Source organism: Mizuhopecten yessoensis, unplaced genomic scaffold, assembly GCF_002113885.1.
Source record: "Mizuhopecten yessoensis strain PY_sf001 unplaced genomic scaffold, ASM211388v2 scaffold10621, whole genome shotgun sequence".
NCBI lineage: Eukaryota > Metazoa > Mollusca > Bivalvia > Pectinida > Pectinidae > Mizuhopecten > Mizuhopecten yessoensis.
In genome coordinates this window covers 1,084,074-1,104,428 of record NW_018408638.1, presented here as the reverse complement: position 1 = coordinate 1,104,428, position 20,355 = coordinate 1,084,074, and the positions used below count along the sequence as shown (strand labels likewise).

The 20,355-nt window shown below is 36.4% G+C and overlaps 1 protein-coding gene across 2 annotated transcripts; it reads left to right on the top strand.

Annotated features, from left to right (window-relative positions):
* The first annotated feature begins 13 nt into the window (after positions 1–13).
* Positions 14–18,868, top strand: LOC110461467 (crossover junction endonuclease MUS81-like). 2 transcript variants are annotated; one of them, XM_021514923.1, is made up of 21 exons: positions 14–102; positions 1,967–2,134; positions 2,618–2,690; positions 3,034–3,090; positions 3,816–4,018; positions 4,492–4,593; positions 9,791–9,871; positions 10,276–10,364; positions 10,530–10,706; positions 11,457–11,536; positions 11,730–11,814; positions 12,060–12,322; positions 12,934–13,234; positions 13,512–13,633; positions 14,555–14,667; positions 15,312–15,428; positions 16,778–16,873; positions 17,196–17,312; positions 17,486–17,589; positions 17,982–18,065; positions 18,525–18,868. In XM_021514923.1, exons 2-21 carry the CDS (start codon positions 1,991–1,993, stop codon positions 18,589–18,591), a joined length of 2,475 nt encoding a protein of 824 aa, XP_021370598.1. In that variant the 5' UTR covers positions 14–102; positions 1,967–1,990; the 3' UTR covers positions 18,592–18,868. The 2 variants fall into 2 exon arrangements, with proteins under 2 accessions (XP_021370598.1, XP_021370597.1); XM_021514922.1 differs by having other exon boundaries at positions 15,312–16,004.
* Positions 18,869–20,355: the final 1,487 nt, after the last annotated feature.

Sequence of the window (20,355 nt, the reverse complement as noted above, 5' to 3'; positions counted from 1 at the left end):
CGGTCCTGCAAATTTCCCGCCAAATTACAAATCAAGAAGGCTCAGCTACATAATTTTACGTAGTGAAACTGCAAAGTTGCTTATCACGTATGCAACACTCAGGTAAATAACGTACTTAACGAATAAGTGATGTAATGACCTACAAAAAGTCGAGCGGCAACTAATCTTACGTCTCACAATCGGGAGTTTTGCACAGAGGCTACATGACAAAATAGCCTAACGGGATCACAGGGCCAGAGGTACGGTTCAATTGAACGTTTTCGTGTTTTGACATTTTCGTGATTTTAGATGTCTCGAATAAGATCTAACGACCGACTAAAAAACTAGCTTCTTTCACCCTTCACAGGGCTCTTCAGGGTTATTTCAAAAGAACAACTTTGTGACATCACAATTACATGTCATCACTGTACACTACAATACTCACGTGACGTTACGAAGTACCCAACTTTGACCGATGTAGAAATCACCACATTCAGAACAAACTATTGCATAATTTACATTTTTTTATACAAATCATATTAACCTTTACAGTTTATTTCAAACTTTTCTTGAAAAAAAAGTATTGCATTCGATAATCATGTGACATGTAGAACATCTTGGTGTCTTACATTTGGATACTTCTGGTGTTACACAAGAGTTATCAAACTTAGAGCATGTCAATATACGTTTCAAGTCCTTAGGTTGGCGTCTACTATGTAAAGTAGCGTGTTTATTTAAAGTATTTCTCATACGCCTGCTACTTTGCTTTAATTCTTCACATTTGTTCTTTATCACAGGAAAAATATTGAAATTTCATGAATTGAAAGTAGAAACAAAAGGAACTAACTTTGATTTATCCTCAAGTTTTTGTGGACAGGATATATATAATGGGCATTGTTGTCTTGATAAATTCATTACTTTTTATCCCCCGCTTTCACTAAACCGGGGGATATTAATTTGGGTTTGTCCGTCTGTCTGTGAGTCTGTCACGCTTCTTTTCCGTGCAATAACTACAACAAATGTTCACCCATTTTCTTCAAACTTGGTCACAGGGATAAATGCCTTAAGAGCTTGGCCAAGTTCGATGACCACTTTCAGCGGACCCAATTTGGCGGAATTATGGCCCTTTGAATAACGAAAAATGTCATTATCACTACAACAAATGTTAACCCATTTTCTTCAAACTTGGTCACAGGGTTAAATGCATTAAGAGCTCAGCCAAGTTCGATGACCACTTTCAGCGGACCCCATTTGGCGGAATTTTAGCCCCTTGAATAACGATAAATGTCATTATCTGCCGCGCTTCGTTTCCGTGCAATAACTACAACAAATGTTAACCGATTTTTTTTCAAACTTCGTCACAGGGTTGAATGCATTATAGGCTCGGCCAAGTTTGATGACCATTATCTGCTGCGTTTCGTTTCCGTGAAATAACTACAACAAAAGTTAACAGATTTTCTTCAAACTTGGTACCAAGGTTAAATGTCTTAAGGGCTCGACCAAGTTGATGACCACTTTCAGCGGACCCCATTTGGCTGAGCTATGGCCCCTTGAATAACGAAAAACGTCATTATCTTCCATTTCCTTTCATTAACTCTCGCAAATAGTATCCGATTGTCTTCAAACTTAGTAACAGGGTTCAACGCATTAAGGGCTCGGCCAAGTTTGACAACCACTTTAATCGGACTGCATTTGGCAGTCATTATCTGCAGTTTCTGCTTTATAACTCGAGCAAATATTAGATCAGGCTTTTTTTTCTTCGAGTTTCAAGCTATACATTACGTCTCAACAGCACGATACTCACATGTTTGAACCTTACCTCAACAATGTTTACCTACAATATGTCCTGAGAGCGGGGGATATAAATTCCACAAATTTGCTTGTTTTTTTACTTTAGAATGTATTCTAAGTAGCTGTCATATGCTTCATAGTAAGATAGATTGATCACTGAAAACCAGTTGCTTTATTTTGATGACATTTATTCTAGCAGTGAGGTGCATGTGTCTACAGTATGGAACTTCAAGACCATCCTCTCTACGGTAAAAGGAAGAAACGAAAGCCAGTCTGTGCTAATCCATTATTTTTACAATGGCTTACTGAATGGAGAGAGGAGGCCGCAGAAAAAGGCTGGAAAACACAGTATGTGTATGGCAAGGTAATTACAGAATAAAACAAGGTTTTGAATCTCAAAATAGCCGCTACAGGCCCTGTATGGCCTACTGCTGACCTATAATTTAGGCAGTGGGTCAATTCAAACTACTTGTGTGTTTTAGAAGATATTGATGTTCACAAATTTATTTCAACGAGGAACATACCGATGCCTAAATATCATTCTGTTTCAAGTGATAGGATTTAATCAATTTAAGCCATATATGGAAGATAAGATTAAACAAAATATGTTATCTTCAAAATAAAGTATTACATACGTACTCATATATGTATTACTTGTTCATTGCTGAACTCTAACTGAGGATAGGCAAGTTTTAGAACAAGTCAGCTGAGGATCACTAATATGTGTACCACATTGTTTACTCCACAAAGCGGTACAACGGGTAAAAGGTGCTGTTATTAATGTTAATTTACAATTGATGGGGTGTACATCATCAGCACAATAACAGATGTTGTCTTTTTGGTACAGGCAATCAAGTCTTTGAAGAATTATCCTCTACCTCTGGCTACAGGAAAGGACTGCAAGATGTTGGAACATTTTGGTAATCCTATTCTATATAAAGGAACATTTTGGTAATCCTATTCTATATAAAAAGCACAAATCTGTTTTTCTAGGAACCCATAAATACTTTTTATGTACATCTGCATAAGGCAATTATGCGTTTCACATCTTACACCCCTGTAAAATTTGACCAGATTACATAATGTCCAGCTGATCACTGTTCTCAGTAAATAAAAATCTGATACGAATATAATCCTTCATTCGACCACAGCTGTTAAATATATCATATTACAGTAAAATTGTCAAGAAACTCTTTATTTAAGGATATACATTATATAACATACACTTTAAATATCTAAAACAATATACATCTCTTTGTACAGGCGATAAAACATGCAAGTTGATTGATGAAAAGTTAGCCGAACATATAGAACTGCATGGTGAGTGTAAAAAAAATGGACAAGGGCAATATGGTTTTATATCATATATGCCTACTTCAACATTCCCAGTTAGAAGTTGACATGGAAATAACTTCACTTCAAAGTTTTTGTGTTTCAGGCCATTGGTGTTTGGGCAAATGAAGAGACTTTATATAAAGGTCATTGGGGGGGGGGGTCAAGGCAAATCGGAATTGCTGATGTGGCATCGTTGAAAGCTAGTTCAAGCTTGTGGTGATGCATCATTGTTATTTTGTTCACTCACGTCGTACTTTTCCAGTTGCGCACTTATTATTTCCTTAATTATAATATTGTAGCAATGTCTATAGTAATAATGGGATTTAAATTTTTAAAACAATTCCACTCACTTGTTAAAATACATGTAGATAAAAGGGTTGAGCCCTTCCGTTGTAGATAAAAGGGTTGAGCCCTTCCGTGGTAGATAAAAGGGTTGAGCCCTTCCGTTGTAGAGTTTACATAAACAAAACTCAAACACCATATGTTTAACAGTGTTACTGATCTCTGTAGAAAAGTTTTGTCACCTCTCGAACACTTTCTAACTTTCCAACTATAAAGAAAGACCTCATTATTCAAACAATTTATCATGTATGATAATCCATGCATGTACCTGAAATTTTACATTTGAGGATGTTAAGGTCAAAGTCAGTGTTACTTTACTATTATCAAAATGCTTAAAAACACTTAACCATAATTTCTGTATTTTTCAGGGTGTGTTGTACCCCCAGACCCTGTGGAGGTCCCAAAAAAGGCTCCATCAAAACAAAAGAAGACTAAGCAGTCTATGTCGGAGAACTCCACACGTCCAGTCGATGACGTTTCTAGACCCAGACATGGTCTCACTGTGGCTGCTGCAGGATCTGTTAACCTGACAGATGATGATGTTGATTTGACTGTGACGCCACCTCCAAAGGTAGAACTAACATACATTTGTTCTACCCAACAACATATACTTGTAGAATCCTACACCAAAGTAGAGTTACTTTGTCCCTTTATAAACTAAAGAGACCCAAATCTCTAATTGCAATTTACACATTGTCCAGAGAATTTTACAGATGACGCTACATCTACTGTAGAAATAAAATCTACCCCAAAGCTGTCACATACAACTGTACCACCTAAGAATTTACAGGGGACTCCCCCTTTACATGAATAAGATCAAGGTATTTTCAATCACATATTACTTTGAGTATTTGGAGACTTTTCAAAAACTTCTAAAATGAGTTAACATGGGGGGAATCTAACACTAGAAGGTAATTATAATTATTATAAAGACCTGAAGTAGAACGTTACTAATGAATAGTAGTACATTGAGTCTGGAAAATCAGTTCTCTTTGTATCTTAATCCAGTATACATAATTATATAATTTTGCTTTGTTTTTATAGAGGCACGCCCGTCCCCGCAGTAAGAGTGGAGAACAAGAGTACGTTCCAGCTTACCGATCAGGAGCTTATGGACTCCTGCTGGCGCTGTACAGGAACACACAGGTAACACCTCAATTCCTCCTCTATATTGTTGACGTAATGTAAACCAGCTTCTATCAAACTCTCTATCATGGACATTAACTGACACCCTCCTTTTCACGTGATCCTATCTTTAGATTATTACAAATTGGTCTTCATAACCAAGGCTGTCGCTTTTAAACAGGAAATACTGCTAAAAACAGTTGTGGTTTAACAGGTAAATTTTATTTCAAAGCATCTTGGAACCAAAACTTTCTACATTAGATTAGGAGATGTATTGCCTATTGATCCTATTATTATTTTGTCTTATCAAAATTCTAATATTTAAACCTGATGCATCTCATTGTATTTAAAAATGCAGTGTATTATCACTAAGTGCTTTAGTCCCGAAGGGCAAGTGAGCTTATGCCATGGTCCAGCGTCCGTAAAACCTTTAAAATCCTTCTTCTATCATAGAGATTAAGTCTGGAGCATCCTTAGGCCAAGGGGACTCAAAGTATAAATGGTGGGTCTGGCCCCCCTGGGGGCTGAGGGGAAAACCTTTAAAATCCTTCTTCCACCATCGGGACTAAGGGATTTTATCCTTATTTAGGGGTGAAGTTTGTTCTCGCTATATCTCAAGGACTGGATGGATCTTTCTGAAATTTCATATGTACTTACAGCACCTACCATGAAGTGCTATATCTTCACTTCATACCAATTAGTTTAAACATATACAGGTGAGCGATACAGGCCCTCTGGGCCTCTTGTTTCTTTATTCACATAATTTATCTAATATTGCATTGGACACGGAAAATAGCATTTTTTAAAAATAAACAAGATAAACTGAGACTGTAACACTGACTATATAACAGACGCCATATACATATGCTATACACACAAAGCAATGTTTCCCAAAGATCATGGCCATTATTGTTTCAGGTCAGAATACTTTAACAATAGAGTGAGTTGGTCTGTTTGAAACTATCTTGTGTGTTTGTGTTGTTTCTCTCGGTAACATTTGAAGCAGCCATGTATAATGTACTATGTGTCTGGTACAAACAAAAGAAGTTTGGATTGGGGATTTCTGTTCCCACGGAATTCTATTTCAGAAAAAATTGAATCGTCAACAAAGAAGAAAAGAATAGGTAGGTGTATTATTGATATTAAAATAGTAACACAAAACATTTAAATCATCACTATTAAAACAACACAGAACATTACTGTATTGTTTAAACAATTACGCAAACCACTGAAATAATCAATATTTAAACAATGACATGAAACATTATGCATAGTCTATCTAACGTCTTGCTGAGTTCTTCAGAATCAATTGAGGAATGATACAAAACATATTTTTTTAAGTTTGAAAACATTGTTTGAAAGCCGATTTTCTGTTTTGTATATTTACCATGCACATTGCCATATATATTTATATGGCTACCCTATTACTTTGTTTTCCAAGGTTTACATAGATATTAGAATAGATCCTGATGATAGATAACATCATTTGTATTCTATGTCTGTATGTCAGACTTATACTGGTTATTATAAACTCATGTGAGTAATGGTACATCTGATTATCTTTTAAAACTCGCATCCGAATCAGTGAAATTTAGTTTGTATACTATTTGTTAATGTATAATACTTTCTTCAGGACAATCACCAGGGAAGCTGCACCCCGGGGAAACATACCTGCAGGTTGTCTACACAGAAAGATATACAGAGCAAGAAAAAAAAGGCACTGACAACTATTAGAGACGCATCACTAAAAAAGCAATTGAGATTGGAGTTTAAAACAAATGGGTATATAATCAGTCATTTTTGTGCAGTTGAAATTGTCTAATCTATTTGCCATATATCACAGAGAAGTCATCAAGACTGGAGTTTAACGGATATCATTATTTTATAGTGCAATTGAGATTAATTCTGTATGAATTTTTTGTTGACGAGAAAAATTATGAGTGTAAAAGTAATAGAGTTTATAAACTAATTTGAGGTTGAGATTTCTTACAATCATATGGAATAACAAAACTTTTGACACTGATATTTTCAACTTGTTACTCCAGAGAACTGTCTTTAGAAAAGAGGGATAAGACAGGAACTAAAGATAATGTGGAGGCCACACACTCTCCCTGTGAGCCATTACAAGCACCTGTTATTCCTACCACAGATGTCTACTTTGACTTGGAGACAACAGGCTTAGGTAATTGTGACTCATATAGAACTCTTATCAAATCACAAACCAGCTGTACATGGCAGTATACATGTACGAACACTTTTGGTTCTTACATAAAATAGTCTAGTTTTCATGTTTTGGGTGTCTGATATTTCAGTTATAATGTATGGACTTTAATGTCGTAATGACTTTAACATTACAGGAAGAACCTCCAGTATTACCCAGATGGCTGCTGTGAGGGGGAAGGATAGATTCTCCTGCTTTGTTATGCCAAAAAAACGGATGACACGAGAGGCTTCAGAGGTCACAGGGATCCGGGTGTTCAAGAAGAAAATGTACCGCTACGGAAAGTTTGTGAAAACAGTATCCCTAAGTGATGCCTTTACGCAGATGTTTGAATTTCTGAGTAAAACACAAAATAACATTCTTGTAGGCCATAACATCCAGACATATGACTGTCCCCTACTCGTCCACGCTCTGACATCTTGTGACAAAGGTATGACAGAACAGTTCAAGGCTCATGTAAAAGGATTTCTGGATACAAAAAAGTTATTCAGGATTGTTCATCCATCTCAAAAATCATACAAACAAGAGTCCCTTGTTAAAAGTCTGTTGGGCGAGAAGTACAAGGCCCATGATGCACTTCAGGACGTTGTGGCCCTTCAGAGGCTTGTCCGGTCCGTTGATATTGACAAGGAGGCCCGACAGAAAGCTTCCTTCTCTGTCAAAGATGTGATGGATTCTTATAACTACTCTTTACAAGTAAAACAGAATTTTCCAAGTTTACAGACAATGGTCAACAAAAAGGTCATTTCTACTAATGTAGCAAAAAGTATCGCGGGAAGTGGTATGTCCTACAGTCACTTACAAACAGAACATGACATTAAAGGAAGGCAGGGAATCGAGAGTGTGTTCACTGCCACTGATGATGGGGACAGAGTGTGTGTAACCAGATCTAGGAAGATTATAGACTCTGTATCAGACTTTTTGTCAGCGGAGCATCAAACATAGTCTCATCATTGTCTGTCTATTTCTTACCAGATCTAGGAAGATTATGACTCTGTATCAGACTTTTTGTCAGCGGAGCATCAAACATAGTCTCATCATTGTCTGTCTATTTCTTACCAGATCTAGGAAGATAATTAATTCTGTATTAGACTTAATTTTTTGTCAGTGCAGCGTCAAGCATAGTCTCTTCAATGTCTGTCTATTTCTAAAGCAGATCTAGGAAGATAATAGATTCTGTATCAGACTTAACTTTTTGTCTGTCTATTTGGTAATTACACAGAAAGGCTGGAAACTGATAGTGTTAATAACATTACTGGAAAAATGCGCTGCTGTCAAATGATTGTGACTATGCACAGAAAACATCCAACATAAACGTTTTTGTGCGAAGCTCTCTCTCTGAAGATTTTTCTGCAATTTATTTTGCAAAAGCATTTATAAAAGTATGATATAAGTGCTGTTGCCACTAAATCTGGAATAAGATTTCCTGTTTTTTCTCATCATTAACTAGATTCTATTCACTTAATTTCATATCTTTGTATAATTTTCAAGCAAAGACATGAGAGACATCACTTATAACTGTTTTGTAGGCTGACTTTGTATCATGTGATAATGACACTGATATACCATTGTACACATTCAATGTTGAATTGTAGACAAATAGTTTTTCAGATATATTTTTTATTGTTATAGCATGCTATACAGTATTGCATTGTATAATCATAAAGTATAATTGTGATATAATAAATTTTATACAAAAAGAAAAAATCCTTATGATATGACTTAATACGACATTACAGATTTTGTGTACTGAATTGTACCAGCTGAAATGTGTAGCACTTATCAGTGATGAGTATTTCACTTCAGTAACATGTAATTTTTTGTCTTTTGTTAATGTGATAAAATACTCTTTGTCTCCTCATGAACATCGGTTAAATTTTAACCGTTTGGGTGAGTTCTAACACTTATAATAATTATCAAGATATTCCTCACGAAAGACTGATTGATTTTATTTTGTTTATCAACAGCTAATTAGTTCAATAGAAAGAATGTAACTATTTGTCAATGGTGTTGTTTAGACTGAATGCCTACAGTGGCACCAAGTGTAACAATGGTAAACAGTTTTGATGATAATTAGTACATATTCTACATTTAACATTTTATTGTAATGAGTGCCCACATGCATGTTTAAGTATTTGAATAACAAAAGGACATCATCAATTATAAATGAAATGTTGATATACTATCAAAGAAAATAATAACAATAATTTGTTTTCATTAATCTTACACATGTATAAGTGTAAAAGAGAATATTACAAATCATGCAGAACTTAGACATTTTCCAATTGAGAAACCTTTATTTTCGCTGAATCTCCACATAAAGTTCCTTAACTCTGAGCACTTTTCAAGCATTGTTCTACTGTAGTATTTAAGTTAAGATGAAGTTGGTGCCTACAAAACAATATGTGGTTCGTGCATTTCACTATCACCACAGTAATTTATCCCTGGTATTTCTAATAAGAAATTACTGGTGCTGCTAATAAAATTGTGTAATTAACAAATGTTTGTATTGATATTTATGGAGAGTTGAATTGTAATTTATCTGTGAAAATAAAAAAAAAGTTCAATTTAATTTTTCTTCTTTTTTCTTTATTTGGTTCTAACAACAACTAAGAAAAGAGATGTATAACCAATTGGTTGAAGACATGAATATATAAATGAGAGGTGACATCTTTTTTTTTCAAATTTGTAATATATGGGTGATGCAGTTTAAAGCCATTGCTAGAAATATGTAATAATTAATATATAAGTAGTTGTAGGTGATGTGGATCACAAAATAAGTCGGTGACGTCCCAGCATATACATGTATTACCTGGAATTTAGATATCCCAGTCGAAAGCCTAAAATATGCCTACTGCAGCAACACGATTGCACATTTCATGGATTTTTTTTCTTCGTAATAGAAGTACACTCTTTAATCATAAAAATACAATAAAGGTCACAGTTAAAACAATAATTGACATGTTGCTTTATTAACAAAAGATATCTTAATTACAGGACCCTGGGAGCAGAGGATACATGTCAAAAGTAGAACTCGTCGGGAAGGCTCAACCTCTGTCCGACAAATCTTTTACAATTGTGAGTTACGCTTGACATATTGACCAATATCTTATCCTGAACGATATTATGTTGAGAAGCCTGAACCATCATATTGAAAAGTTGTTCTAAGTGGATATAACTTACCTACAAGGCCAGACAATCAAACATGTCGGTGGATAACTTCAATAAGCCTCACGTTAAGTACCTACATTGTGTATAAAGTAAAACTTTGATATTGTCAGTGGATAAAATTTGAACATAAAAAACAACAGCTGACTTTTATTAAATTCAAACATTTATATATAAAATATTTCTTGCTTTATTCATGAAAGAAGTACACTCTTTAATCATAAAAATTGACAACTCTACAAACAATCCTTGTTGTGATAAGTGTTTTGCATCCATGGATAGATGTTACCTGTAATGTTTTTGTAACTATCCAGCCAGATGCAGGTTGTCGGTACACATCTTGGTCCTCCATGGGCACTCTCATCAAAAAGGCTCTCATCATCAAGGAAAGCAATCCAGCAAAGTATGTTCTTTTAGTACTTTAAGATCAACTACATGTCAATGAAATCTTAACAGTATAATTTGCATGACCTGTATACCTATTACAAGACATGAAGTAATACAGAACCGGTAAACTGTTTAACACTGTATCCTGTATCTTATAACGATAAACTTATCTTGTCTGTAGGTACAGTATCACTGATGCTGGATGTGAACTGGCACACAGATTGGAGATGGCAGGAACAGATGGTCACGTCGCCACTACAGGAAACCTGACACAAGCTGGTGTTCCTACAGACAGGTTATCATTGGACAGTCCTAGGAGGCTCACTGACCAGCACACCAGGCATGATACAGGTGTAAGGTAAGCTGGACAGGTTATCATTGGACAGTCCTAGGAGACTCACTGACCAGCACACAAGGCATGATACAGGTGTAAGGTAAGCTGGACAGGTTATCATTGGACAGTCCTACGAGACTCACTGACCAGCACACCAGGCATGATACAGGTGTAAGGTAAGCTGGACAGGTTATCATTGGACAGTCCTAGGAGGCTCTCTGACCAGCACACAAGGCATGATACAGATGTAAGGTAAGCTGGAAAGGAATTAATGTAAAATAATTGTATTTTACTTATTAACACACAAAGTCCTTAAATTAGCTAGCTCAATTCATGTATATCATGGAAGTTCAAAAATATAGTTTACCTTTTATTGTTGTTTGTTTCAATAATGTGCAAATGAAAATTCTCTATGAAATATGCCACCCTTACGAATCGGTGCAGATGAACTCCAGCTTATCAACTAAGGAACCTGAATTTAGCCTCATAAAGGTAGGCTGGAACACTTGGCCAGATGTAACTGATGGTAAAATAAAATGCCATGAAATAGGAGAGTTAATGCTTTATGGTAAGTTTGTTGACCGGTCCACAGCTGATATTAGCTTAAATTCCTTGGCAGCAATTGGTGTAGATGACATACTAACAGCATTATGACATGGGTTTGGAAGTCAATCCTACTACTTTGTATGCAAAAGTAGCTCACTTTGTATTGTTTCTCATGTTCTCAAGTTTGAAATAAAGGAAATTTATATTTTATGAAATGTTTCTCATCAGATCTGGCCTGGAGTTTGTGTATATTGATGAAGCTGGTGGACCAGTTCAGACAAAGGATAAAGCACAAGTCCTCATTGATGGTACGTACCATTATTTCTGTAAAATGTTTATTCTCAAATGAAATTAATATGCTGTACAATAACTTGAACCAGCTAACCAGTGTATTGTGTGTATATGTGTTGTCAGCTCCCCTGGCCCTGTGTGTCTCGCGTCGGTCATGTAATACCTTTGATTTGTGAGATATTTAATGTCAGAGATATATTTTGGTTACAGAGGACTTTGGAATTGGGTTTTTAGTACACTGTGATTACCATGGATTACTCACAAGTGGGAAACATTATAAGCTGGACATGAGCAGGTTAGTACATACGTGCAAGACAGTTTTAAGGATAATTATATAATAGCCAGCAAACTTTGTGTAAAATATTGAATATAAATATTTTTTTAAAGAATAAATTTTGAAATACATGTATGTTTGGGAACCAATGTCCCTTTTTGGCTTTCCTGTGCAGTAAACTCATACTTGTTTTATTAATTGTAGTTAGATGAACATACCAACAATATCCCTAAATCTGACCCCAACCATATTTGTTATTATTGTAGACCTATGGGTGACAAAGTGTATGCTCATCTCCATGACAATGATGCCCCAGAAAGGGCGGTGGAATGTGCTCCCCCTCCCAGGCTGCCTTCCTTTAACTTGTCTGATGATGAAGATAGAGGAAATGACAACTGTTTGGTATCTCATCGTCTGGGACCTCAAAGTTTACCCTCGTTTGATGATGAGCCTATGACAAGACAGGCTGTACCAATTGTTACCAACGGATATCCTAGCAAGTCTTCTGTCTCCACTACAGTTACCACAGGTATGATTTTACTGATGTCAGGTTTGTTACCACAGGTATGATATTACTACTGATGTCAGGTTTGTTACCACAGGTGTGATTTTACTGCTGATGCCAGGTTTGTTACCACAGGTATGATTTTACTGAAGTCAGGTTTGTTACCACAGGTATGATTTTACTACTGAAGTCAGGTTTGTTACCACAGGTATAATTTTACTGATGTCAGGTTTGTTGCCACATGTATGATTTTACTGATGCAAGGTTTGTTACCACAGGTATGATTTTACTACTGAAGTTTTGTTATGTTTAAGACACAATAGACACAGCCGACATGTAAAATCCCTCCATGATACATGTTTTATCATTGTTGGATTGAAGTGTCATCATAAATGGATACATGTGTCATTATAGATAGATACAAGTGTCATCATTGATGGATACATGTGTCATCATTGATGGATACATGAGTCATCATTGAGGGATACAAGTGTCATCATTGAAGGATACCTGTGTCATCATTGAGGGATACTTGTATTATCCATGACACATGGTAAACTTTATCTCTTAAGAGAAAATTAGAGTTTCTGATTGTTAATTTTATATTTGTCCCAGCCTCATGAAATTACTTGTAGATTCCAGCAATAGAAAGAAAGTAAAACCGAAGCCAAGAAGTAAACCCAACAAGCCTTTGTCTGTGAAACTGTCTGCAGCTGCATCCCAGCCGTATCTACCGAGCCTCATTGATAAACTGCCCACCTGTCCACCGCCCAGCTCCATGGAAACACTAGCCAGCTCTCAGGAGTCCCAGGAGTCCATTCGCAGTATCAGCTCTATGTCCTCTGCGGCCAGTTTACCGAGACCAGATTTTGTCCTCACCCCAGGAAACTTTGACATCATTCTCTGTATAGATAATCAGGAGTTCTATGGTTCAGGGTAGGCATTGCTCGTTAATCTTCAAAATCATTTTATGAAATATCCTTGAATCTCAAAAAATTGAGCCTGACTTCAGAATAAGACTTCAAAATAGGCCACATAGAATTTTGTAATATTTATCACAGAATTAAGATTTACTGATATGAGATCTGGTAATATCAAGTACTTACAAATGTGTATTTCAATGAAAATATTTTAAGAAACTATGCATAAAATGGGTTGTTGTTTTTTTATAGTTTATGATATGCATTAAACATTTTCTCTTTGTGGTACCCAGAAAAAATGGAAGTAAGACCTTACTGCCAGATCTGATGAAGAACGGGGTGAACTGTGACCTGAGGAAACTTCAAGTAGGAGATCTTCTCTGGGTGGCAAGGGAGAAGACAGATCCTGTTCTAGGTGTGTGTACCAGTGACGTTAAATAACCTAACAGAACTGTTAGTGGTAATCTTTAACACAGATATCACATTACGTCTATCAGACAATAGTTTATACTGTACTTCACCTTTATTGCATGTGATACATATTTTCATACCAGTTTGCATAAGCAGTAATAGTACATTCCAATATTATGAGAACAATTATTTAAACATTCCCGGTTCCATTAAGTGAAATGTGAATTGATGTCCTTGAAAGATCAGTTTGTGAAGTTCAGCTTTTTCACATAATCAAGTTTGAGTAAGTAATTGTATACAGTCTTGTGATTTTGTCAGTAGCAGCATTGGGTGTACTGGTCTATCAGTGTGGTATAAAACAAAAAGGTTTAATGTACCCCATGAACAGTTACTAGATATCTAGCACTAAGAACGGTTGTTGTAATTTGTGCACAACGGTGTAGAAACCGGCAATGGATGGCATGGTGAGGTAGTTTTGATATAATAAGATGTTATTAAACCTTGTCTCCATATAAAAATGCTTGTGATCGCTAGTGCAATAAAGTACAGAGTTATCTGTTAACAGGTCTACAACCAATCTTAAATTAAACATGGATATACAATACAATTAAAAAATATCATCAATTAAACATTCTACGACAGTGTTTCAGGTATGTCATTTAACAATTGCATGGGCAGAGATTAAGTTCATTTTTGTTCTTTTTAAAAACTTTAGAAGAATGCCTGTATAACAAACTTGGTGATCAGCCAGTCAGTCAAGAAACTACAGACAAAGCTACTGTGTGGTGTAGAGTCTGTGGCTACCAGTAGGAGATCATATACAGGTGACTTCTATAAAATTTCTATCACTCTTGATCAAAAGATGTCAGGTTCCTCTCCTGGTGTGAATGGTTGATGGATATATACTTTAATTTGATTACTGTAGGGGGAGTGAACCAAGGAAAGGGGAGAGAACTTGTCCTGGACTATGTGGTGGAGAGGAAGCGGATGGATGACCTGGTTCACAGCTGTATAGATGGCAGACTTCCAGACCAGAAGGTGAAACCCATACGTTCCTATTTATCTAAAAAAATAAAGGGAAACTTTCTGTAGGCATCTCCCCGCCATCTCTGTATGATATTCCTTTCAATTATTTGTAAAAACAAATAACATTGAACTTTACAGACCATCAGTACTTGCACCATGATCTGCCCTGAGATAAACAATAAATAGTTGCCTAACAACATTCAAACACTGTCCAGTATTGTTGACTTTCACAGCCAACAGTGTTTGGTGACTCAAACAGATTTCAGAGATTTGGTCTTAATGATGTACATACATAGTCTCAATCTATATCACGATCCTAGGTCAAAGGTTGGCATAGACTTTCAGCATAGTTAAAACACTGATATTTTATTTTCAGAGTGCACTATCATTTAAGATTCAAACTTAATGTATTAAGGTGATGCCGACCGGCAGTAAAACCTTGTTATACAGAACGTGGAAAATGTTCCTGGTAAGAAAATGAAAGAAGTGGCATTGTATTAAGATGATACGTTTTTTACTGTCCCCTTTTACATTGTTCGTTCCGTTGACCATTTAGCTTTATGTGAAATATAAATCCATTAACTATCCAATCACTGATACAGTTCTCAACAACAAAAATGTGATCTATTAAGTGATATATTGTTATTATTTTGTAGTTCCGACTGAAACATTGTGGAATCAATAATGCCATATTTCTGATAGAGATGTATGGCTCCATGCAGCATTTCAGTATAGCTGAGGACAGGATAAAACAGACTATTACAAACTTACAGGTCAGTATAGCTGAGGACAGGATAAAACAGACTATTACAAACTTACAGGTCAGTATAGCTGAGGACAGGATAAAACAGACTATTACAAACTTACAGGTCAGTATAGCTGAGGACAGGATAAAACAGACTATTACAAACTTACAGGTCAGTATAGCTGAGGACAGGATAAAACAGACTATTACAAACTTACAGGTCAGTATAGCTGAGGACAGGATAAAACAGACTATTACAAACTTACAGGTCAGTATAGCTGAGGACAGGATAAAACAGACTATTACAAACTTACAGGTCAGTATAGCTGAGGACAGGATAAAACAGACTATTACAAACTTACAGGTCAGTATAGCTGAGGACAGGATAAAACAGACTATTACAAACTTACAGGTCAGTATAGCTGAGGACAGGATAAAACAGACTATTACAAACTTACAGGTCAGTATAGCTGAGGACAGGATAAAACAGACTATTACAAACTTACAGGTCAGTATAGCTGAGGACAGGATAAAACAGACTATTACAAACTTACAGGTCAGTATAGCTGAGGACAGGATAACACAGACTATTACAAACTTACAGGTCAGTGTAGCTGAGAAAAGCCTTTATAATCAATTTTCTTTTGGTAAATGATAGGAGAAAGTGATTAAATGTGGTATTCCCTTTGAGAGCATTTCATTTGTTTTTGCCCTGTAAGAGAGAATTTCTGGTGTTAATACTGTGCTTGGTCACTCTAGATTGTACATTTTTTGTGACAGCATTTCTCTGGTAAAATATTCCATATGTGTTGCCTGCACCTTTAGAACCATAAAGCCTTAAAATTTTAATTTTTAGCCTATAGCTTGTTATGACAAAAGTTAAATGTCTTAAGACAGAGCTTAAGGCCTAGATTTATGAAGTTTCACTCCTTATTTAGCTTGATGAAAAGGCTATCAAGTTGCCTACAGATAAATTGCTTTGACATATTGGTACACCTCTGGTCACGCCTTTTGAGAGGGTGCCAGTTGTGTCATGCCCTGTAAGAGCATCCCAGATGTTTTATGCCTTTTGTAATATTATGGATATTTGAAGCTCTATGAGAGAACTTTTCTATGTGTGTGCCCTGAAAACATCTTAGATGCTGTTTTATGTCTTGGTATGAACATATTTCACAATGTTTTTATGAGAGTATTAAAGATGTTTTATAGCAGTTGAGAGAAGTACTAATATTTTATTTTTTGTGAAATTGTTGCAAGGCCTCAGATGTTATGAGCATTTGTGTGTGTGTGTGTGTGTGTGTTTTATTTTATGCAAAACTGATTAATTGATTACATTTGGAGGTGAAAATCTGAATAGATGAATGTCTGTGTTTTCAGATTATTGATGGATTCCAAATAAAGCGGACAGGAAACACAAAAGAGTCTGTGGTGTATCTCGCTACGATGACGCGTTACATCCACAGTTACTACAGGGTGAGCAGTGAACCAGAGTGGAGGATGACTACGACACATTCTGTTGGTGTTCTTGTTAACCACATAATGTCAAATATATTATCTCTGGGCAATATTTCATTTATTTCTTAATTTATGTTTTTCTATATTAATCATTTGACAACATTTTGTTGTAAAGAGTAATAAGTCATGTCTAGGACAAAAATTACCAAAGAATACTGAGAGTTCATCTGACAGTTATTTCCACATTGAACAGAACTGATAAACTCAGAACCTGACATAGGTATTTATCTGGTATACAACCTCCACAGCTTCATATTACAGTTCTAGTGTCTTATTTCAGAACAAAACTCTGTATGCTACCAGTCCAGATGACCTTCAAGGCAAAGGTCACATCAATGATGCAGAACAAAGACTTCTGACGTTTGACCAGTTTAATCAGGGCTCTGTTAAATCTAAGGTAATACACTGACTGGTCCTAAACTTCAATCTATCATTTGGTGTTTAAAATAAAACACTTTTTGAATTGAATTATTTGATAATAACACAATTTTTTCCAAACTTAAATATTAAGACATGAATTTTTTGATGTCATATTAAGTTATATGTACAAACGTTTTCTAACTTTAACAGGCACTGACTGTCAGAGAAATGTTTGGGAAGCAGTTAATTCAGCTGAATGGAATGTCTGCAGAAAAAGCTAAAGCTGTCACAGACAAGTATCACACCCCATCTCTGTAAGTCTCCCGCCCCAACTACACCATCTCTGTAACTCACCCACACCATCTCAGTAATTCACCTACACCATCTCAGCAAGTCATCTGCACCATCTCAGTAAAAGTCACATACACCATCTCTGTAACTCACCCACACCATCTCAGTAAGTCACCTACACCATCTCAGCAAGTCATCCGCACCATCTCAGTAAGTCAACTACACCATCTCAGTAAGACACCTACACCTAATCACCTAGCTGACCCCATCTTACTATCAAATCTCAAGAATTAAATATTTGATCATTTACTATACATGTACACCATATATGTACAAGTATTTGAACATTGCATGTTAGATGAATGTTAATATTTTACAATCCTTAAAAAGTGTTTATATTTTGATATCTCCCCAGTATCCTAGAGGCCTATGATAACTGTGTCAGTGTTAAGGACAAGGAAAATCTGCTGAGTAACATCAAGTCTGGAAAGGCCATGAGGTTTGTACAACACCATCATTTGAAGGCTGAAAATTTCGACATTCTTATATACCACTTTATCACAACCTAGTTCGTAGGTTGTCTCAAAGCATTTCACAAATTGTAATCCGTGGTTATAGGGCCTTTGCAAACAGCCAATATTTTTCTCAACTCCCTGGGGAGCATACAGCCGGTGCTGCCATTTCGGCACTCACAGCCCTTCGGTCACAAGCCCGGCGTCCTACCACTAGACTACCGTGCTTCCTAACCCTATGATATATTATAAGCACTGTACAGTACAATTAAACTGTTCAGTTGTATTATGGTATTTTTTGTATTTGAATAAAATGTACCTTGCATCTCCATGTTTCATGTAGTAGTATTTTCTTTGTAAAGAGAAAATGATGGATTGGAAATGTTTGTTAACAAAGATTATTCTGAATGGTCAGAATTTTAAGTTGTGTTCATTTTCCTTTTCAGAAATCTCGGACAAAATTTGAGCAAACAGATATACCAGTTGTATTGTACTAAGCAAGCTCTCACCTGACAGTAAAGTAGGACCAGCCTTCTAGACTTTTGATGAAAAGTCTGTCCGTGTCTTAAACAGTAAAGACACCTACACTGGACACATCAAATAGGGCTGTACTCCTGCCTTATACAGTGAACACATCTACACTGGACACATAAAATAGGGCTGTACCCTGCCTTATCCAGTAAAGACACCTACCCTGGACACATCAAATAGGGCTGTACTCCTGCCTTATACAGTGAACAGATCTACACTGGACACATCAAATAGCGCTGTACCCTGCCTTATACAGTAAAGACACGTGGGCTGGACACATCAAATAGGGCTGTCCTCCTGCCTTATACAGTGAACACATCTACACTGTACACATCAAATAGGGCTGTACCCCTGCCGTATACAGTGAACACATCTACACTGGACCCATCAAATAGGGCTGTACCCTGCCTTATAAAGTGAACACATCTACACTGGACACTTCACATAGGGCTGTACCCTTCCTTTCATAGTAAAGACACTTACACTGGACACATCAAATAGGGCTGTTCTCCTGCCTTATACAGGGAACACATCTACACTGGACACATAAAATAGGGCTGTACCCTGCCTTATACAGTTAACACATCTACACTGGACACATCAAAGAGGGCTGTACCCTGCCTTATACAGTTAACACATCTACACTGGACACATCAAAGAGGGCTGTACCCTGCCTTATACAGAGAACACATCTACACTGGACACATCAAAGAGGGCTGTACCCTGCCTTATACAGAGAACACATCTACACTGGACACATCAAAGAGGGCTGTACCCTGCCTTATACAGTGAACACATCTACACTGGACACTTCAAATAGGGCTGTACCCTTCCTTTCATAGTAAAGACACTTACACTGGACACATCAAATAGGGCTGTACCCTGCCTTATCCATTTCAACCCTATGTAACTTCAGTAGACTCTACTATTCATTGATCTGGATGAGGCCATTATGGTCTTCAGTGGAGAAAGGGTTATACAGTTAAGAAATTTACACTGGACACATCAAATACGACTGTACCCTTGCCTTTTTAAACTGAACACATCTACAACGTAGACTTCAAATAGCTGTTCTGCTTTTATTAACCTCCACTGGGGATATCTATACTGGCCTCCCACACTGTTATAGAGTGAAAATACTGGTGTCATCAAATCCCCCCAAACCCCCACTATTTGGTACAGTAAAGATCGGCCAACTACAATGGGGACGTCAAATGTCCGCTCTTCTGATAGTGTAATTGAATGGTGTCGGAAATGAAGTAGGTTTCAAGCAGAATGCAGGCAACCTTTGCCTCCAGTCAGTTTACCATTTGATTTTGCCTAAACATGGTTACATGTTTTGATGATGAAGCTATTCCCACTACCCACAGGTAAACAAGGTAAATAGTTGAGAAAAAGACTTTTATCTAAGGCTGTACAAAGCCTTACACAACTTGTACAGTAATACAAACGATATATGTGATACACCAAAGGGAGATGTAACAAATTTTGACTTGATGAAAACAATTCCTTTAATAGTGTATATGATTTTTATATGTATGCATGTATTTCAGCATCTTTTCTGTATTAGTGCTCAATCTGTATAATACATGATTTTACATAATTAGCCTATTCATAAAAGTCCAGTTCTGAAATTTGTAGCATTGATTCTTCTTCAGCTTCACTTGTTAAAATATCTAAATTTTGATCGAGTAATATCTTCAATTTTTAAGAAAGATATTTTGGTATTACTTGTATTTAAGTGTT

Coding starts and splice junctions, on each gene's coding strand:
- LOC110461467 (XM_021514922.1), top strand. CDS start 1,991: ATGGAACTTCAAGACCATCCTCTCTACGGTAAAAGGAAGAAACGAAAG. Junction 2,135..2,617: donor CACAGTATGTGTATGGCAAG/GTAATTACAGAA, acceptor TTTTTGGTACAG/GCAATCAAGTCTTTGAAGAA. Junction 4,594..9,790: donor CGCTGTACAGGAACACACAG/GTAACACCTCAA, acceptor TCTTAATTACAG/GACCCTGGGAGCAGAGGATA.